The sequence below is a fragment of the Lipotes vexillifer genome, unplaced genomic scaffold (genome assembly GCF_000442215.2).
Source record: "Lipotes vexillifer unplaced genomic scaffold, Lipotes_vexillifer_v1.1 scaffold255, whole genome shotgun sequence".
Lineage (NCBI taxonomy): Eukaryota > Metazoa > Chordata > Mammalia > Artiodactyla > Lipotidae > Lipotes > Lipotes vexillifer.
In genome coordinates this window covers 245490-262225 of record NW_006794578.1, presented here as the reverse complement: position 1 = coordinate 262225, position 16736 = coordinate 245490, and the positions used below count along the sequence as shown (strand labels likewise).

The window sequence follows — 16736 nt, the reverse complement described above, 5'->3', positions numbered from 1 at the left end:
TTCCCTACTCAATCCTTCTTCACTTTTCTCCCAGATGTTGTTCCCTAATAAGCCTTTTGTACTCCTCATTTGATCTCAGTGTCTGCTTCCAGAGAACCAAATAACTACACAGCCTCTAATATTTACTGGCATGATTTCAGGGTCACTGATGTGCAGGAAAGAAATTTTGTCCAAATATGTTATATATTTTTTCATGTTGAGAAATACTATTTAAAAATAGAATAATGTTAAATATTTGAAGACTTTAATGTTTAAGAGCCTGCCCTAAGAGCTGTGGGAAAAATACAACTTATGTTTACAAAATTGATACTTTTGAGAACTGTTTTGATTGGAAGGCAGGGCATAAATATCTGAAAAATCAAGTGCAAGCCATTGGGGTAAAAAAAGTCACAGAAAAATTCAGTGTCAAGAAAAAATAGATAAATAGTTCGCGTGTAGAAAAGAGAACTCGTGAATAAGACATTTTGCTTTAAATTTTAGTAATTCCCCTTAAATTAACACAATACTCAGTGGTTTAAAACTCGACTGTTGGTAGTATAAGACTAGTCATGCTTTTAGCTGGGTCTTTTTCTCTAACTTCATCTATTCCACTCCTTGCTCTACTTCTCCCAGCAACCCAAATTTTATAATCATAATTAACTATTTACACTTCATTAACACCTATATTTTTACATGTGTAGTTTTCTTATGCCTGGATTGCCACCTTTTTCCTCCTGTCTCTTTCTTCTAGATTCTTGTATTTAACTGCTACTCATCAAACCACATCCTTTTTTTTTTTTTTTAATAAATTTATTTTATTTATTTTTGGCTGCCTTGGGTCTTCGTTGCTGCACCCGGGCTTTCTCTAGTTGTGGCGAGCGGGGGCTACTCTTCATTGTGGTACGCGGGCTTCTCATTCCGGTGGCTTCTCTTGTTGTGGAGCATGGGCTCTAGGCATGCAGGCTCAGTAGTTGTGGCATGTGGGCTCTAGAGTGGAGGCTCAGTAGCTGTGGCGCACAGGCTTAGTTGCTTAGCAGCACGTGGGATCTTCCCGGGCCAAGGCTTGAACCCATGTCCCCTGCATTGGCAGGTGGATTCTTAACCACTGTGCCACCAGGGAAGCCCCAAACCACATCCTTTTGGAAGCCATTCTTGAAATGTCTACCCCTCTGCAATTTGATGGGGTTTTTTTTGCTCTTTTGCCTTTGTATCTTGAGCTTATCTTTGTTGTAGCAGTTAACATAATGCTTATTATATGTCTTCTTCACTATAAACTTGTGGTGGACTGCAACTGTGCACTTTAAAATTTAACTTTATATCCCTAAAGCCTATAAGAGTTTCTGGTATGTAGCAGTAATACACTAAATGTTATTTAAGTAGGGTATAGGGATGGATAAATAAACTCTGTAGTTTAGAAATGTTTTGTAGAAAAGTAGTTGAGCCAGTCCTTGAATGTTGGATAGGTTTTAGGTAGGCAAAAAGGAAAGAAGTATAGGGAGGAGAATGAGCCAATGCAGGGAGGCAGAAAACAGCATATATTAGGGCAGAGTTTCTTCAGCATTGGCATTGTTGAACTTTAGGGCTGGAATTCTTGTGATGAGCTGTCCTGTGCTTTGTAGACTGTTCAGCAGCATCCATGACCTCTACCCACTAGGTGCTAGTAGCAGTTCCTTAAGTTTCAACAAGTTAGAATGTCTCTCAACATTGCCAAGTGTCCTCTGCGGGACCACTGAGTAATTTGTTGATTGTTCAAAGGATTTATATAAAATACAAGAATTAAAGGCTAGAAAGGTAGAGTAGGACCACTTTAAAGTAATCTAAATATTAAGATGGGGAATTTGAGCTTTATATTGCTGGAAATGCAAACTTAGTGTACAGCATTGTACTTCTTCTCACCTCTCTTTTATCCTCAGATTCTTGCTGTTTATTATTAATTTATTTTTGGCCACGCTGCACGGCATACAGCATCTTAGTTACTTGAGCAATGATCAAACCTGTGCCCCCTGCAGTGGAAGCATGTAGCCCTAACCACTGGACAACCAGGGAAGTCCCAGATTCTCGCTGTTTAAAGCATGGTTCATGAACCAGCAGCAGTGGCATCACTTGGGAGCATGTTAGGCATACAGAATACAGACCCCTCCCAGACTTGTTGAATGATAAATCTACATTTTAGCAAGATCCCCAAGTACTTTTTATGCACAGTAGAGTTTGAGAAACACTGCTTTGACCATCTTCTCACCTTGCTTAGAGGGATACCTAACTCGTAGACCTGATTTAGAAGTAATGTGATGAAAGTTGTGATTTAAGATGATGAGTCTGGTGTTTTTGATGGATTGAAATGAAGAGTCCTGAAATCATAATGCTTCAGCCATGGGGCCATGAAAGCTTGAAGTTAATTTTCTAATTTCTGCCACTTGAGTGAGGAAGGGAACTACTACAAAGGAAAAATTAGCAGAACGTTGTAACTGACTATATAATAAACTAGGGAGGTTTGAACAGTAACAGGTTTTGAACCTTAGTGATTGAGTAAATTATGTTACCATTAATTTAAATGGGTATATCTGAATGAAAAACATGTTGGGGATTGGGAAAATGAGACGATGAACTCAACATTTGGCTTATTGAGTTGGAGGATACATAGGCAGACAGTTCCAGGTAGGTGGTTAGAAACTATAGCGTCAAGCTTTGTATCAAAAGCAAATAAAATCAGGGATCATCCAGGTAGTAGTGTTTATAAGATAAAAGTTTTTAAGAAACTTACAAAAAGTAACTGAAGGCCTAAGACTCAGTATTTATTAGGGCAGAGATTGGAAGAAATAGAGATTAGGAGTTCAAAAAGATAGCTTTGGGAAAAACTGTCAAAGTAATATTATTCATATCAAGAGAAGATAAAAGTTTTTAAGATTACTCTAGCAGCTTTTTCCCACAGTGAGAATCAAGCCATACAGAAAATGATTTCAGTGACCATTTCTTCAGTTCTCCAAAGGCTGGCACATAGCTACTATCATTCTAAATGCATAGCCCAGAAGTTAATTCATTACTTACAGCAGATACCTGAAGGCATTAGAACTTAATTCTTTTGGAACTGATGGGAAGAACTGCACTAAGTATCAGATTTTACCAAATCAGTCAAAGAGAATAGGCAAAGAAAAGTATTGAGTGTATAGATTAGGCAGTGATATTAGCGTTTCAAAGGAGTAGTAGTAATAGAAAGTGAATTAAGGGAATGTAATATAGCAAAAAGCTTTGGGAACACTAAACAACAGATGCCCCATAGCAGAAGAGTTGTACAATTGGTTACTTCCTTTTGATATATGGGATATTATATAGTTGTTAAAATTGTAGTTAAGAGAAGTATTGCTGCTTGAAAATAAAATGAGCCACAAAACTGTAGGTATGCCATGATTACATCTATATAGAAACTAGAAACAAATGAGAGAAGGAAATGGAAGAATATGATAATGACTGTATTAAGATATTACAGTTGTGGATAAGTTTTCTTTGTTTTTCCAATTTTTAGTAATATTACTTTTGTAACTAAAAAAAAAAAAAAGATTTCCACTGCTGCACATGATGGAGTAACAGGTATTGGATTTACCCTTTCTCTCTCTAGCAACAAAAAAACTAGGCAACTTAATAGGCACGGTAGGATTATGATCCCTGAAAGAAGGAAAATAAACAAGATGAGTTCTACAATTGCTCCAGCCTCCTCCTTAGGCAGTTTCCAGTGACAGCTCAGTGACAAGGAATTCAGGTAGAGAATGCTAGTCTCACTGAGTTTAAGAGACAGATTGGACAGGTGATTAGAATTTGTGGAACAGAATACTGGAAAGAAGGGAACATGAGAGAGAAAGAGAGAATGTGTGTGCTTTAGAGACCTACAGAATGGCCCTCTGAAGTCTTTGGTTTAGTACTGATCTATGTGCATGTGAGAGGAAGCTTTTGAGGTGGGTGAAAGAACCAACAGAAGGAAGTAGGCTTAACAATCCTGGCGTTAATGCAGGGCCGGGAAAACTTCATGTTCCCCCAAATCAGAGTATATAGGGCATTGGGTAGCATCTTAAGAGGAAGCAACAACAAAACCACTAGACAGGGAAGGGTACAGAGAAGTTAACTTAAATGTTGGGGAATATGAGAAAAGTAACTTTAGAAAGCAACTGAAGTGATTGATTCCCTTCAGAAGAAATAGAAATAACAATTTAAAATAACAATTTAAAATTGACTTTAAGGTAATTTTTTAAGTTCCTTGAAGGTAAAAGCCTCTATTGATGGCACAGGTTATTCACATTAACTCTCTCATGGTGGGGGATGGGCAGGTGAAATGTTAAAAACCATTGAAAACTTCAAAGAAATAACAACATAGTGCAGAATATAACTAGACCAAATCTAAGAGAAGGTGGAAACATAGAAATAAACCTAGTACCAAAAGGTGAAATCTGTATTCAACCTTGGGGACATTAGACAATTCAGAAGAGACACTTAAGATGATGAACTAAGATTTCGAGAACCTTGAGAAGTGAGAGAGACAAATATCTGAATGCAAGTCTGCTCAAGATGGGATGTCTAATAACCTTTCTTATATTCTCCTGGTACCCAAAGGCTTAACAGTTTTCAGAATAGTAGTACACCTGTAGTAAACCAGTCTTCTTATAGACTTCTAGACCTGGTTTATATCATTTGAGTAGTCTGAAATTAAGGAGATCCTGGACTGGATAGTGTTCTCAGGAGCTAGCTTAGCAGAAGAAAACACAGAAAGGTACTGCATTCTAAGCCTCAAATTATTTCTACCTTCATTATTCAAACTCAAGGATTCATCGGCTTGAATAACCAGGCATACAAGTAAGGAAGACTCCACAAGCAGCAGCCAGCGCAAATAAGACAACAGAAACAGACCTGCATGAGATGTTGGAATTATCGGACACAGACTGTTAAACAACAGTGCTTACCATTTGAAGGGATAAGTCAATCTCTTAAATTTCTGTAGCAAACAAGAAATTTGGTCTACTACAAGGCCAAATTACTATGTGATATATATAGTAATTTGGCCTCGAAGTAGACAGGTAATTCTTAGTACAAACATACCTTGGAGATATTGTGGGTTCAGTTCTAGACCACTGTAATAAAGCTAGTATTGCAATAAAGTGAATATCACAGTAAAACAGTCACATGAATTTTTTGGTTTCCCAGTGTTATAAAAATTATGTTTAGGGCTTCCCTGGTGGTGCAGTGGTTGAGAGTCCGCCTGCTGATGCAGGGGGCGTGGGTTCGTGCCCCGGTCCGGGAGGATCCCACGTGCCGCAGAGTGGCTGGGCCCGTGAGCCATGGCCGCTAAGCCTGCGCGTCCGGAGCCTTTGCTCCGCAACGGGAGAGGCCACGGCAGTGAGAGGCCCGCTTACTGCAAAAAAAAATTATGTTTATACTATACTATAGTCTGTTAAGTGTGCAGTAGTATTGTGTCTTCTTTTTTTTTACATCTTTATTGGAGTATAATTGCTTTACAGTGATGTGTTTCTTCTGTATAACAAAATGAATCAGCTATGTGTATACACACATTCCCATATTCCCTCACTCTTGTGTCTCCCTCCCACCCTCCCTATCCCACCCCTCTAGATGGTCACAAAGCACAGAGCTGATTTCCCTGTGCTATGCGGCTGCTTCCCACTAGCTATCTATTTGACATTTGGTAGTGTATGTCCATGCCACTCTCTCACTTCGTCCCAGCTTACCCTTCCCCCTCCCCATGTCCTCAGGTCCATTCTCTACGTCTGCATCTTTATTCCTGTCCTGCCCCTAGGTTCTTCAGAACCACTTTTTTTTTAGATTCCATATATATGTGTTAGCATACGGTATTTGTTTTTCTCTTTCTGTTACTTCACTCTGTATGACAAGTCTCTAGGTCCATTCACCTCACTACAAATAGCTCAATTTTGTTTCTTTTTATGGCTAATATTCCATTGTATATATGTGCCATATCTTCTTTATCCATTCATCTGTCGCTGGACACTTAGGTTGCTTCCATGTCCTTGCTATTGTAAATGGTGCTGCAGTGAACATTCTGGTACAGACTCTTTTTGAATTATGGTTTTCTCAGGATATATGCCCAGTAGTGGGATTGCTGGGTCGTATGGTAGTTCTATTTTTAGTTCTTTGAGGAACCTCCTACTGTTCTCTGTAGTGGCTGTATCAATTTATATTCCCACCAACAGTGCAAGAGGGTTCCCTTTTCTCCACACCCTCTCCAGCATTTATTGTTTGTAGGTATCTTAATGATGGCCATTCTGACTGGTGTGAGGTGATACCTTATTGTAGTTTTGATACAATAGTATTATGTCTTAAAAAGCAATGTACATACCTTAATTTAAAAAACATTTTGTTGCTAAAAAATGCTGACCATCATCTGAGTCTTCATCCAGTTGTAATCTTTTTACAGTAGTAACATCGAAGATCACAGATTATCATAACACATATAATAATAAAGAAAAAGGTTGAAATATTGTGAGAATTACCAAAATGTGAGAGACAGGAAGTGAGCAAATGCTGTTGGAAAAATGGTGCTGATAAACTTGATCAATGCAGGGTTGCCCCAAACTTTCTATTTGTGAACAATGCAATATTTATGAAGCACAATACAGCAAAGTGCAATCAAATGAGGTGTGCCTGTATTTAAAAGTAGTTAACTGATAAATTTTATGCATTTGAATTAAAAAATTCTGCTCATCAAAACACACCATAGGGTAAAGAGACAAGCCCTAAACTGGTGGAAGATATTTTCACATGTAATCAGAAAAGGACTCTCCCAAATCAGTAAGAAAAAAGCAATTGGCTTTAATAGGTATTTTGCAGAAGAAGAAATTCCAAATGGCTCATAAACAAGAAAAGATCCTTAACATCATTCATAATCTGAGAAATTAGAAACAAAGTTTCAGTGATATGCTGTTACATACTTACGAGGTTGGCAAACATTGAGAAGTCTGGCTATCAACTGTAGTGGGTATGTTGGACCAACCAGAGTGCTAAGATTGGGAGTAAATTGGTACTTTGGAAAGCTTTTTGGCATTATCTGGTAAATAATAGAAATAAACATAGTACCAAGGGATAAACTACAGGAACTTTTATACAAATATACCAAGATACATGAATGAAAATGTTTCTTATGAAATTGTTTGTACCAAACAGGAAATAGCACCAATGTCCAACAGTAAATGAACCATACAGTAGTTAAAACTAATAATTTATATAATTGCATGCAAATCTAAATGATCTAAAAGTAAAAAAAAGAATTGCAAAATAATAATCTAAGGTGAAATGATCCCACATAAATAAATCTCAGGAGCAGAAAGTTGAGACAAAAAATATTAAAAAAATGAACCAATTAGAAATTTTGGAAATGAAAAAAAGTCTTAGGTTAAAAATTTAATGCACACAGTAACCTATAGGCTTGAGCCAAAGAATTCATGATGGTGAGTACTCAGGAATTTACACAGAAAGGAGCATATAAAATTTGCTGGAAAATGTGAAGAGATAGCTAGCATATATATGGAGGGTAGATTAAAGGGGTCTAACATTAAGGTTACTTCCCCTGCTGAGGAGCTTTCTTATACCAGATAAAGGTAGGTAGCATGTACACTTCAATAAACTGTTAGTGACATTACATTTTAACAGTACCTCTATTAAATGTGTTGTAAACATTTTTGCTGCAAATGGAAGCATTACATATTAAAACCGCTTTTTCTTTTCCCTGGTGGCATAGTGGTTAAGAATCCACCTGCCAATTCAGGGGACACGGGTTCAAGCCCTGGTCCAGGAAGATACCATGTGCCACAGAGCATCTAAGCCCATGTGCCACAGGATTAGTAGTGTAATAGTAATAGTACCTTTAATCTCCTTTCAGAGTAGTAGTACCTTTAATCTCCTAATGGAAATTATGATCAAATTTGCAGGAATTTTTTTTATATACTAATTTTGGGGAAAACTCAAAAACTTGTCCCTGTAAAGAAAAGTGTATCTTTACCAGGGAGAGCCATCTTTGTGATGGTTATGTAAAGTCTTGCTTTTTGTTTGGCCTGGTTCATGATCTTCTCGTTCCAAGAATCCAACTGGTGTTGGCATTTAATGTGTGTGTATTTTATATGCAGTTGTCTCTAAGTTTGTGAAATATGGCTAGTTGTGGCTTGGAAGGAGTAAATATGCTTTTGATTGAAATGTAACTAATTTTTTTAAATTTAAACAGTTGAACCCACTGTGAGCCTGATAAAAGGGCCAGATTCTTTAATTGATGGAGGAAATGAAACAGTAGCAGCCATTTGTATCGCAGCCACTGGAAAACCAGTTGCACATATTGATTGGGAAGGTGATCTTGGCGAAATGGAATCCACTACGACTTCTTTTCCAAATGAAACAGCAACAATTGTCAGCCAATACAAGCTTTTTCCTACCAGATTTGCTAGAGGAAGGCGGATTACTTGTGTTGTAAAACATCCAGCCTTGGAAAAGGACATCCGATATTCTTTCATATTAGACATACAGTGTAAGTAAAGAATAACATTTGCCTTCTAAACATCATGCATTTTATTTTAATTTTCTCCCTTTAAAATAATTCTGTATCAAGCTGTCTTTAGTTTGAATATTTAATATTCAGATATTGTTATAGATTTTCCTTGGTGACATTTTTTCTTAATTAAAAAAGAATATTTTCATGGAAATTCCATTTAACCAGAACATATTTATGTTTGTAAAGACAGACAATGATTTTAAAGTTGCTGTCCAACTTAAAATTATTTAGCCTTGTCCTTTTTAGACCTTAAAAATAAGCTAGATTAGGTGAATTGTGGAAATTTATACCTCAGAATGTACAATACTTGGCGAAAAACAGCTCCTTCTCCAATCCAATTTATTCAGCTGTTATTCATTTGTATTGATTCTACCCATGATGTTTTCAGCAAGGATCTTTTACTTCCTAGACGCATTTTAATTAGTTTGAAAATTTATGTTTTTTCAGTATTATTTCTAGTCTGATTTTATTGATCATGTTGTAAGATCCTCATAAAGGTAAAACCGAGTCATCATTGGGATAATAATAATCTTAGATAAGGTTCAAACCTGGCCCATCTTGTGCTTTTATTTTTTGGTTAAGGGATACTCTCTTATGTGTATGTTTGTGTGGCTATGTACATGTGTGTATATACTTTCCCCTCTTCTATAAAGTTTCTCATTTTTGATACATTCTTTGTGTAGCATTTTAAAATTTTGAGCAAGAGAAAAGTGATGGTGTAGATAGCATATAGCAAAGATAATGAAAATTAAGTCGGTTAAAGATAAAATTAGGAGAAGTGTTTAGGTTCTGGTGTCATTTCCACCCATGCACAGATCATAAGTCTAGGTAGGTTTTTGAAGGAAATGTTCTGTTTTTTGTTATTGTTTTGGTTTTTTTGATATGACATTCATGGAATTTTACACATATTCATTACACTTGGTATAATTAATGGTTTTAAAAACTAATTCTAAGGATCTTTTTAAACATTTACAGGGTTAAACTTGAGAAGCTGTCTTACATGGATGTTATTACCATTGTATTCTTGAGTGCAAATACAGTCCTAGTAGTAGTCCCTCGGTATCCATGAGGGATTGGTTCCAGGACTCCTTCAGTTACCAAAATCCGAGGATGCTCAAATCCTTTATATAAAATGGCATAGTATCAGTATTTGTATGTAATCTACACACATCCTCCCACGTACTTTAAATAATCTCTAGATTACTTATAATACCTAATATAATGTAAATGTTATGTAAATAGCTATAAATTCAATGTAAATACTCTGGAAATAGTTGCTGGTATGCAGCAAATTCAAGTTTTGCTTTTTTGGACTTTGTAGAATTTTTTTTTTCCTGAATATTTTTCAACCACAGTTGGTTGAATCCACAGATGCTGAATTCATGGATACAGAGGGCTGACTGTACCTTCTTTTCTCCTCACTTATTTGGAGAATCCAAATAAAATTTTTCTTCTTTTTCTTTCTTGCTTTTACATACTTTTAACTTTTTCTTTTAAAATTTACATCCTGGTTGTAAGTACCATTAATATTTTTCTCATATGTATTTTTTTCTTCCGTGTCTAATAATGACTGAAATTTTCTTCAGTATTTATACTACTATTTTTTGTTTGCCTGAATGAAATTCTAAATGTGTAAAAATATTTCTCCTGATGTAGAACTTTATAATTATGGTTTAGATTTAGTGGCCTACTCCTAAAATGTTCTCAGAGTATTCTTTTCTCCTGTTAATTGGGCCCTCTGAAACATGTAAACAAAGCTTAAGGAGATAAAATCTTATATCCAGAATTCATATCTCAAAATTTGGAGGTATTCTTTGGGGATACTTTACTACCTAAAGAGTACATGGCCAGATGGGAAGTTAGAGAGACCAGGTCAGTCTTTAACTCTGCAGGGAAGCCTGAAGTCAATCAAGCAAGGTTTACAAAAAAGAGTAGTAAAAAAATTAAACTTTTTATACTAAGGTACAATTACCTTAATAATTAAGATAAAATGTCTGCCTCTTATAAATACAAAGAATTAACAAACATTTTTTCTAACTTAAAATTGGTAATAAAAAATGTTACTGAAAGAACAGTACAGATGTATGTGAGTTTAAGTTATTTTCAAAGGAGGAGAAAATAGGTAAAGTTTTTAAAATGTCATCTTTCCTGTTACCATTAGAATGTAAGTTTTGTGAATACAGAGTCTACATGTATACTAAACATCTAAAACAGTGCCTGTCACTTAATAGGAGCTAAACAATGGTGGTTGAATGAATGATTAGTGTTGGATTTTATAGTTTGAAGGTATAAATTTATATTGATGGTAGATGTGGATAATTGCTCATTTAGCTAATTATATTGCACATATGCTAAAAGATCTTTGGGTACTCTTAGGCCATGAATAAAAATTTAATGTTTTAGAACAGTTGAGGCCTCAGATAATTTACTTTAGTTGTGATTATAGTCTTAGAAAGTTTGTCACATCTTTACATGCCCAAAGGATATTAATTAATTGTAATGTAAGGAATCTTATTTTATTTTATTTTATTTTTTGTAATTGGTATCTCTTAGGGGATATTTCCTTTTGAATTAAACATTTCTTTAAAGACAGTTTTATGTAGTGACTTTGTACTTAAATGCCATGTCTCATCAAATTACCAACTGTATTTTCTTTGTTCATATACCTCTGCGTATTTCATAACAGGACTCTTACATTTTGCTTTTGGTGATTATAGGTTTGTGAATATTCTTACAGTGTCCATAATAACTAGAATTGTACATGCTTATAGCTGCCTAGTGTTTGGTGCTCATTGTCCATTCATTCAATCATTCTTTTAGTCAACCAGTATTTACTGAGTACTGTATTCCTTATTTCTTATGTATATGAGAGAAGGAAAATACACCACTTCTAAAGTTGTGTATTATGTTAATGCTTTATCGTTGTGTATTGCATCTATCATTCACAAAAGATAATCTGTTGTATAATGCATTTATTTTATAGACGCTCCTGAGGTTTCAGTAACAGGCTATGATGGAAACTGGTTTGTAGGAAGAAAAGGTGTTAATCTCAAGTGTAATGCTGATGCAAATCCACCACCCTTCAAATCTGTGTGGAGCAGGTAATAATGTTAGATACTTCTAAACAGAAATTATTTAAAAGTCAAAAAGTATTCTTAAATGCATATTGGAAGTTGTTTTTATCAGTGTAATATATGATTACACTAAGAGCTGGAAATTAAATTAAGGGTTTCTAAGCGTTTTTCTGCCCCACCTTTCCCCACCTTCCAGCCCCCGCGATTCTGTTCCTCGGAGGCTACTTTGGCGATGTCAGCAATTCCTTCTGGTGTTTATCATCATCGGTCTTAAACTGCTGCTTCTTAATTTACTAATCTTTAACACTGTCTATTGACTTCTTATTATGAAAATTTAATTTTATATCTACCCCTTCACACATAAACATACTCATATACATATTCCTGACCTTCATTGTCCCAATGAAATTAAGCTACTTTGAAATAAACTGTGTAATTGCCTTCCTATGATAGGCAAATATTATTTACTGAGAGTTAAGTAGTATACTGAAATTTTGTTTTCTTTTATTTCTAAAGCTGTTTTTCCTGAGGCTAATAATTGCTTCTTTTTACTTGTGTAGTTTACTATCTGAATATCCTTAATTCTCTTTATCTGTGGAATTTCAAACTGCTATACTGAGGTTTGCTTTCGTATTTCTCAGTGTTTGCACCCCTCCCCCCACTCCCCACACCTTCTCAGTCTAGAGAATTGTATCTGTCAACTGTGGATTCTCTTCGCTTCGCTTCTTTTCTTTCTTTTTCTTTTCTTCTTTTTTTTTTCCCTTAGTCATTAACCCTGCTTTTTTTTTGTTTGCTTGTACTGGAATTCCTATTTATTGTATACTAAACATTCTTTCTTATTAGTTTTCAGTTTTTGTTATTCTCCCAAGATTTCCTCGATCCCTCTGCTCCACTGATTGAAAATTTTCTTTTGACATATTTTCAGTTTCTAAGAGTGTTTTCTTATTCTCTGTTCATTTTCATAGCATCCTTTTCGTATTTTATGGATGTAGTATCTTCTGGTTTCTTCCTAGAGATACTAGAATTATTTCCTCTGCAGAGTTTTTCCTGCTTCTTACATATTGTTTCTTTTTTCCTCCAGGTTCTTTTTTTTGTTTGTTTGGTCTTTCATTTTGTAGATATTTCTTAATTTTCTCAGTTGTCCAGTCATTTCACAATGATGCATTAAAATAAAATGCTGAGTGGAAACTCTTCAGCATTTTATTTTAAGTGGGGAGTACCCACTGGGTAGATTCCACTTCGAGTGATCAACTAGAGAGGAGTTTATTTCACTGGGGGAGCTTCAGATATCAGTTACTGAAGAGTAGAATTCTTTTTTTCATGGCTATTCAGTTTATTTATTGAATTAACCTTCATTATTTTGCCTAAAACATAAATGCCTGGTATCTGTACAGAGTTGAGAGGAGTCTGTTTTTTTTTTTTTTTCAACTTTCAACTGATCTTATTTTTAGCCCTCTGCCTCACTCTGGCCTTCTGCAGTACAGTGAGTCAAACTCCAGATCTTGGGTTCAGTGGACCACACTGGCTGCTTCCTCATTCATATGCCTCCTGCAAGCACTTCTTCAGCCAAAAGCAGAGCTTTTCAGTCTTGGCACTGTTGACATTTTGGGCTGGATAAATCTTTGTTGTTGGAGGCAGTCTTGTGAATTGTGGGATGTTTAGTGGCATCCCTGGCCTCTATTCTCTATAGCCAGCGGCACATACTCCCCCCACCCCCAGTTGTGACAACCAAAACTGTCTCAAGACATACCAGGTATGTCCCCTGGAGACAGAATTACTCCTGATTGGGAAACATTGGCCTAAAGTATATATTGTTTTCCACAGCAGTTTTCTGTCTTCTAAAAGTTTATTGAAACATCTGATGAATTCTACCTCCTGTTCTCTTTCTCCGTGTTGGTTTTTAATAGTTTTTTCATTCCTTTGATCTTACTTTAGGTGGTATTTTGTGGGTGCAAGGAAAGAGTATTTTGGTCAATCTGTTGTCTTTAAGCAAAGATAAATTTTTGAAAGTAGAGAAGGCCTTCCATTTACATTTTCTTCAATGTGGGAAGAAGGCATTGGTTAAGATGTGTGTTAGGGTATTTCTAAAAGTCATACAATTCTGAGTTCTTTTCCTGGTGTCTGTACTGGGAGATGTCTTTTTTTTTTTTGCAGTACACGGGCCTCTCACTGTTGTGGCCTCTCCCATTGTGGAGCACAGGCTCCCGACGCGCAGGCTCAGTGGCCATGGCTCACGGGCCCAGCCGCTCCGCGGCATGTGGGATCTTCCCAGACTGGAGCACGAACCCGTGTCCCCTGCATTGGCAGGCGGACTCTCAACTACTGCGCCATCAGGGAAGCCCAGAGATGTCTTTTTTAAATAATTTATTTAACCTTTCTAATCCTTTGTTTCCTCATTGATAATGGTACCCCATAGAGTTTTTGTGAGGGTAGAGACAGTAAATATAAATCATGTAACATAGGTACAGGAGCATGGAAGGTGCTTAGCGTGTCATTTGTTGTGAGTTTAATATGATATTTAGATTTTTCTAGCTTATTTGAATAAACAACTTTAAAGGATTATAAGCCATTTATATATTTCTCAGAATTAAAGGGGTTAGAATTTTGGGCCCAAAGTACAGAGCTAACTGGTAAGATACATAGACTTCATATTCATTCTTATACTCCTAGAAAAAGGGTTTACCTTTTGAAAGCTGATGCTTGTAAAAATGTTCTTTCCAAAGTCCTCTTAAGAAGAAGATATGGGGTTTTGGTTTTTGTTCTTTAAACCATGTAAGAATATTATCTTTATCCTTCAAAGCAAATTAAAGTCATAGCAACTGTAAAAGATTTTACTGATTGTTCTTTTATGCACTTGAGATCACAGACCAAAATCCTTCCATCTGTTCTCCAGTGTTGATTTGCTTCTTTCTACATTTTCATTGTTCTGTGTTCTTATTACCTTTGTAATTAGTTGTTGGTCTCCTACTAATGTGCTTAGATCATTGAAAGCAAGGACCTAATCTTATTTACCTGTGCACTTCAGCAACACCAGCAGAGCAGAGTATGGTAAATAGTAAGTTCTTAGTAATTAAATAATGGATGGCTGAGTGAATGAGTGAATGCACTTTTTGAAAATCTGCTTAGCTCAAACTATAGTAGTAGTTGAGTGCCTGGGTTTACTTCACTTTTTATCCTCTTATCTTAAAAAATAATTTATGGGCTGTAAAAACACTTTCAAAATAAAGACCTATTGGTTTATTTCCCCCCATGGGGTATACCCTAAGGTTGGAAAAATGAGGTATAACAGTATACTTAGTTCCATTGCAATGAATGGTTTTAGAGTTCTTGTAGTGGGATTTTATTCCTATTATAGTTTATAATAATGTGTACACCAGATAGGACCTTTTAACCCAATTAGTAGAGAAGCCATTTAAAAAGAGTTATTATTGATACCAAAGGTGCATTGGTTTTTGTTGTCACAGATGCCTACCTTAAGAGTGAAATTATTGTATAAGAAGACCCTTGTTGGTGCTTTAGAAATTAACCATCTTTGGATAGGGCACAGTATAGATTTATTTGTTCAGTATTAAATGTTGCTCTTTAAATATGTTGCAGAAGGTGCTAAAACATTATCATGTACTAAAATGATGACTTTTCATTAAGAAAGTTGTAGATGTATCATGTATAGATTCATAATTCACTGAGAATTATTTTAATTCTTTTGATACTATGGGTATGTCTTCAAATAATGTATATTTCTAATTTTCCAGTTTTCCAAATGTAATTCTTTAAAAATCACATATTTTTTCTCTCCTTCCCTCCTATTCCCTCTAATATGTTAGCCTAGCTTCACTTATATTAATTGATATGAATTGATACTTTGAAAGAATGGGTATTCTTAATGGACTTTATCAATTAATTCATCTCTATTAAAATGAAAATTCATAACATATGCTTTTATTTCATAGTGACTTTTACCTAAAGGATACTGATTCTTTCACTGACAACTAGGAAGTATAATGTCTTATTTAAATAGCTGTCAATGAATAGAATCTGAAGATATTTAAAGTAATTTTGTGCCTTTTAAAATACAGGTTGGATGGACAGTGGCCTGATGGTTTATTGGCTTCAGACAATACTCTTCATTTTGTCCATCCACTGACTTTCAATTATTCTGGTGTTTATGTCTGTAAAGTGACCAATTCTCTTGGTCAAAGAAGTGATCAAAAGGTCATCTATATTTCAGGTAAGTTACTGTTTACTCACAAAATGAGTTACTTAAATTATTTCTGTAACAACAATCATAACAATAACACTGTGATCTAGGCAGTAATTTATACTTGTGAGATACATATTCCTCAGTGTGAGGTTTTCCAAATAATCTACCTGAAATACATATGTAAAGTGGCATTCCATTACTTAAAAAATGTCAAAACGTCTCTGCAATAAGTTCATATACATTTTAAGACCTTATGCATATAGCTAATTTTTCAGTTAAATAGTATTAGATATTCTTTTTATTGGTAGTGTGTACCCTTCTAGGTTCTTTCGTATTTACACCAAGAATAAATGTTGGATTTTTTTGTTTGTTTTTGGTAAGCTACTCTGCACATGTGTCTAATAAATAAAATGGGATATCAATTTTGATGAACCTCTTATGAAATATCATTGTCACTCAATTTGAGGCTATACCATATAGAGTTACTGAGAGGTGAAGTAGGAACACTACTGAAAATATTCCAATGAAATAAAATTTAAGATGCGTTTTATGGTCAGTCCATAAACCACTAAGAACTTAGAATTTATGCATTCCATTTGTTTCACTGTGAATGTTTTTATCAGTTTGACTGAGTATATATTTGGGTATTTACAAAACATAGTTGGAGCCAAAAATATATTTTTCTTGGGTTTAGCTATAAATAATAAATTATCAATAGAATGCTTATTTATAAAAATTATATAAATATTTTAAACGTCTCCCTGTTGACTATAAGAATGTAGCAATCTTTGTGTCTAACAAATGGAAAGTTAGAGGAAAAAGGAAGAGAATCTTGAGAAATGGAGGTTTGTATGGTAATTAGATAATAGGTAGTTAAGATTTTTTTCTCTGTTCAGTCTAAAACTAAATTTTCTTAAATCAAAGTGTAGTT

At 35.2% G+C, this 16736-nt stretch overlaps 1 protein-coding gene across 3 annotated transcripts in view; it reads left to right on the top strand.

Annotated features, from left to right (window-relative positions):
* The window catches only part of NECTIN3 (nectin cell adhesion molecule 3), a 131902-nt gene that overhangs the window by 43825 nt on the left and 71341 nt on the right, over positions 1-16736 (top strand). For all 3 annotated transcript variants that reach the window (XM_007467232.1, XM_007467231.1, XM_007467233.1), the window contains exons 3-5: positions 8210-8506; positions 11514-11631; positions 15681-15832. In XM_007467232.1, coding sequence (XP_007467294.1) covers positions 8210-8506; positions 11514-11631; positions 15681-15832 — 567 coding nt within the window. The remainder of the gene's footprint in view (positions 1-8209; positions 8507-11513; positions 11632-15680; positions 15833-16736) is intronic.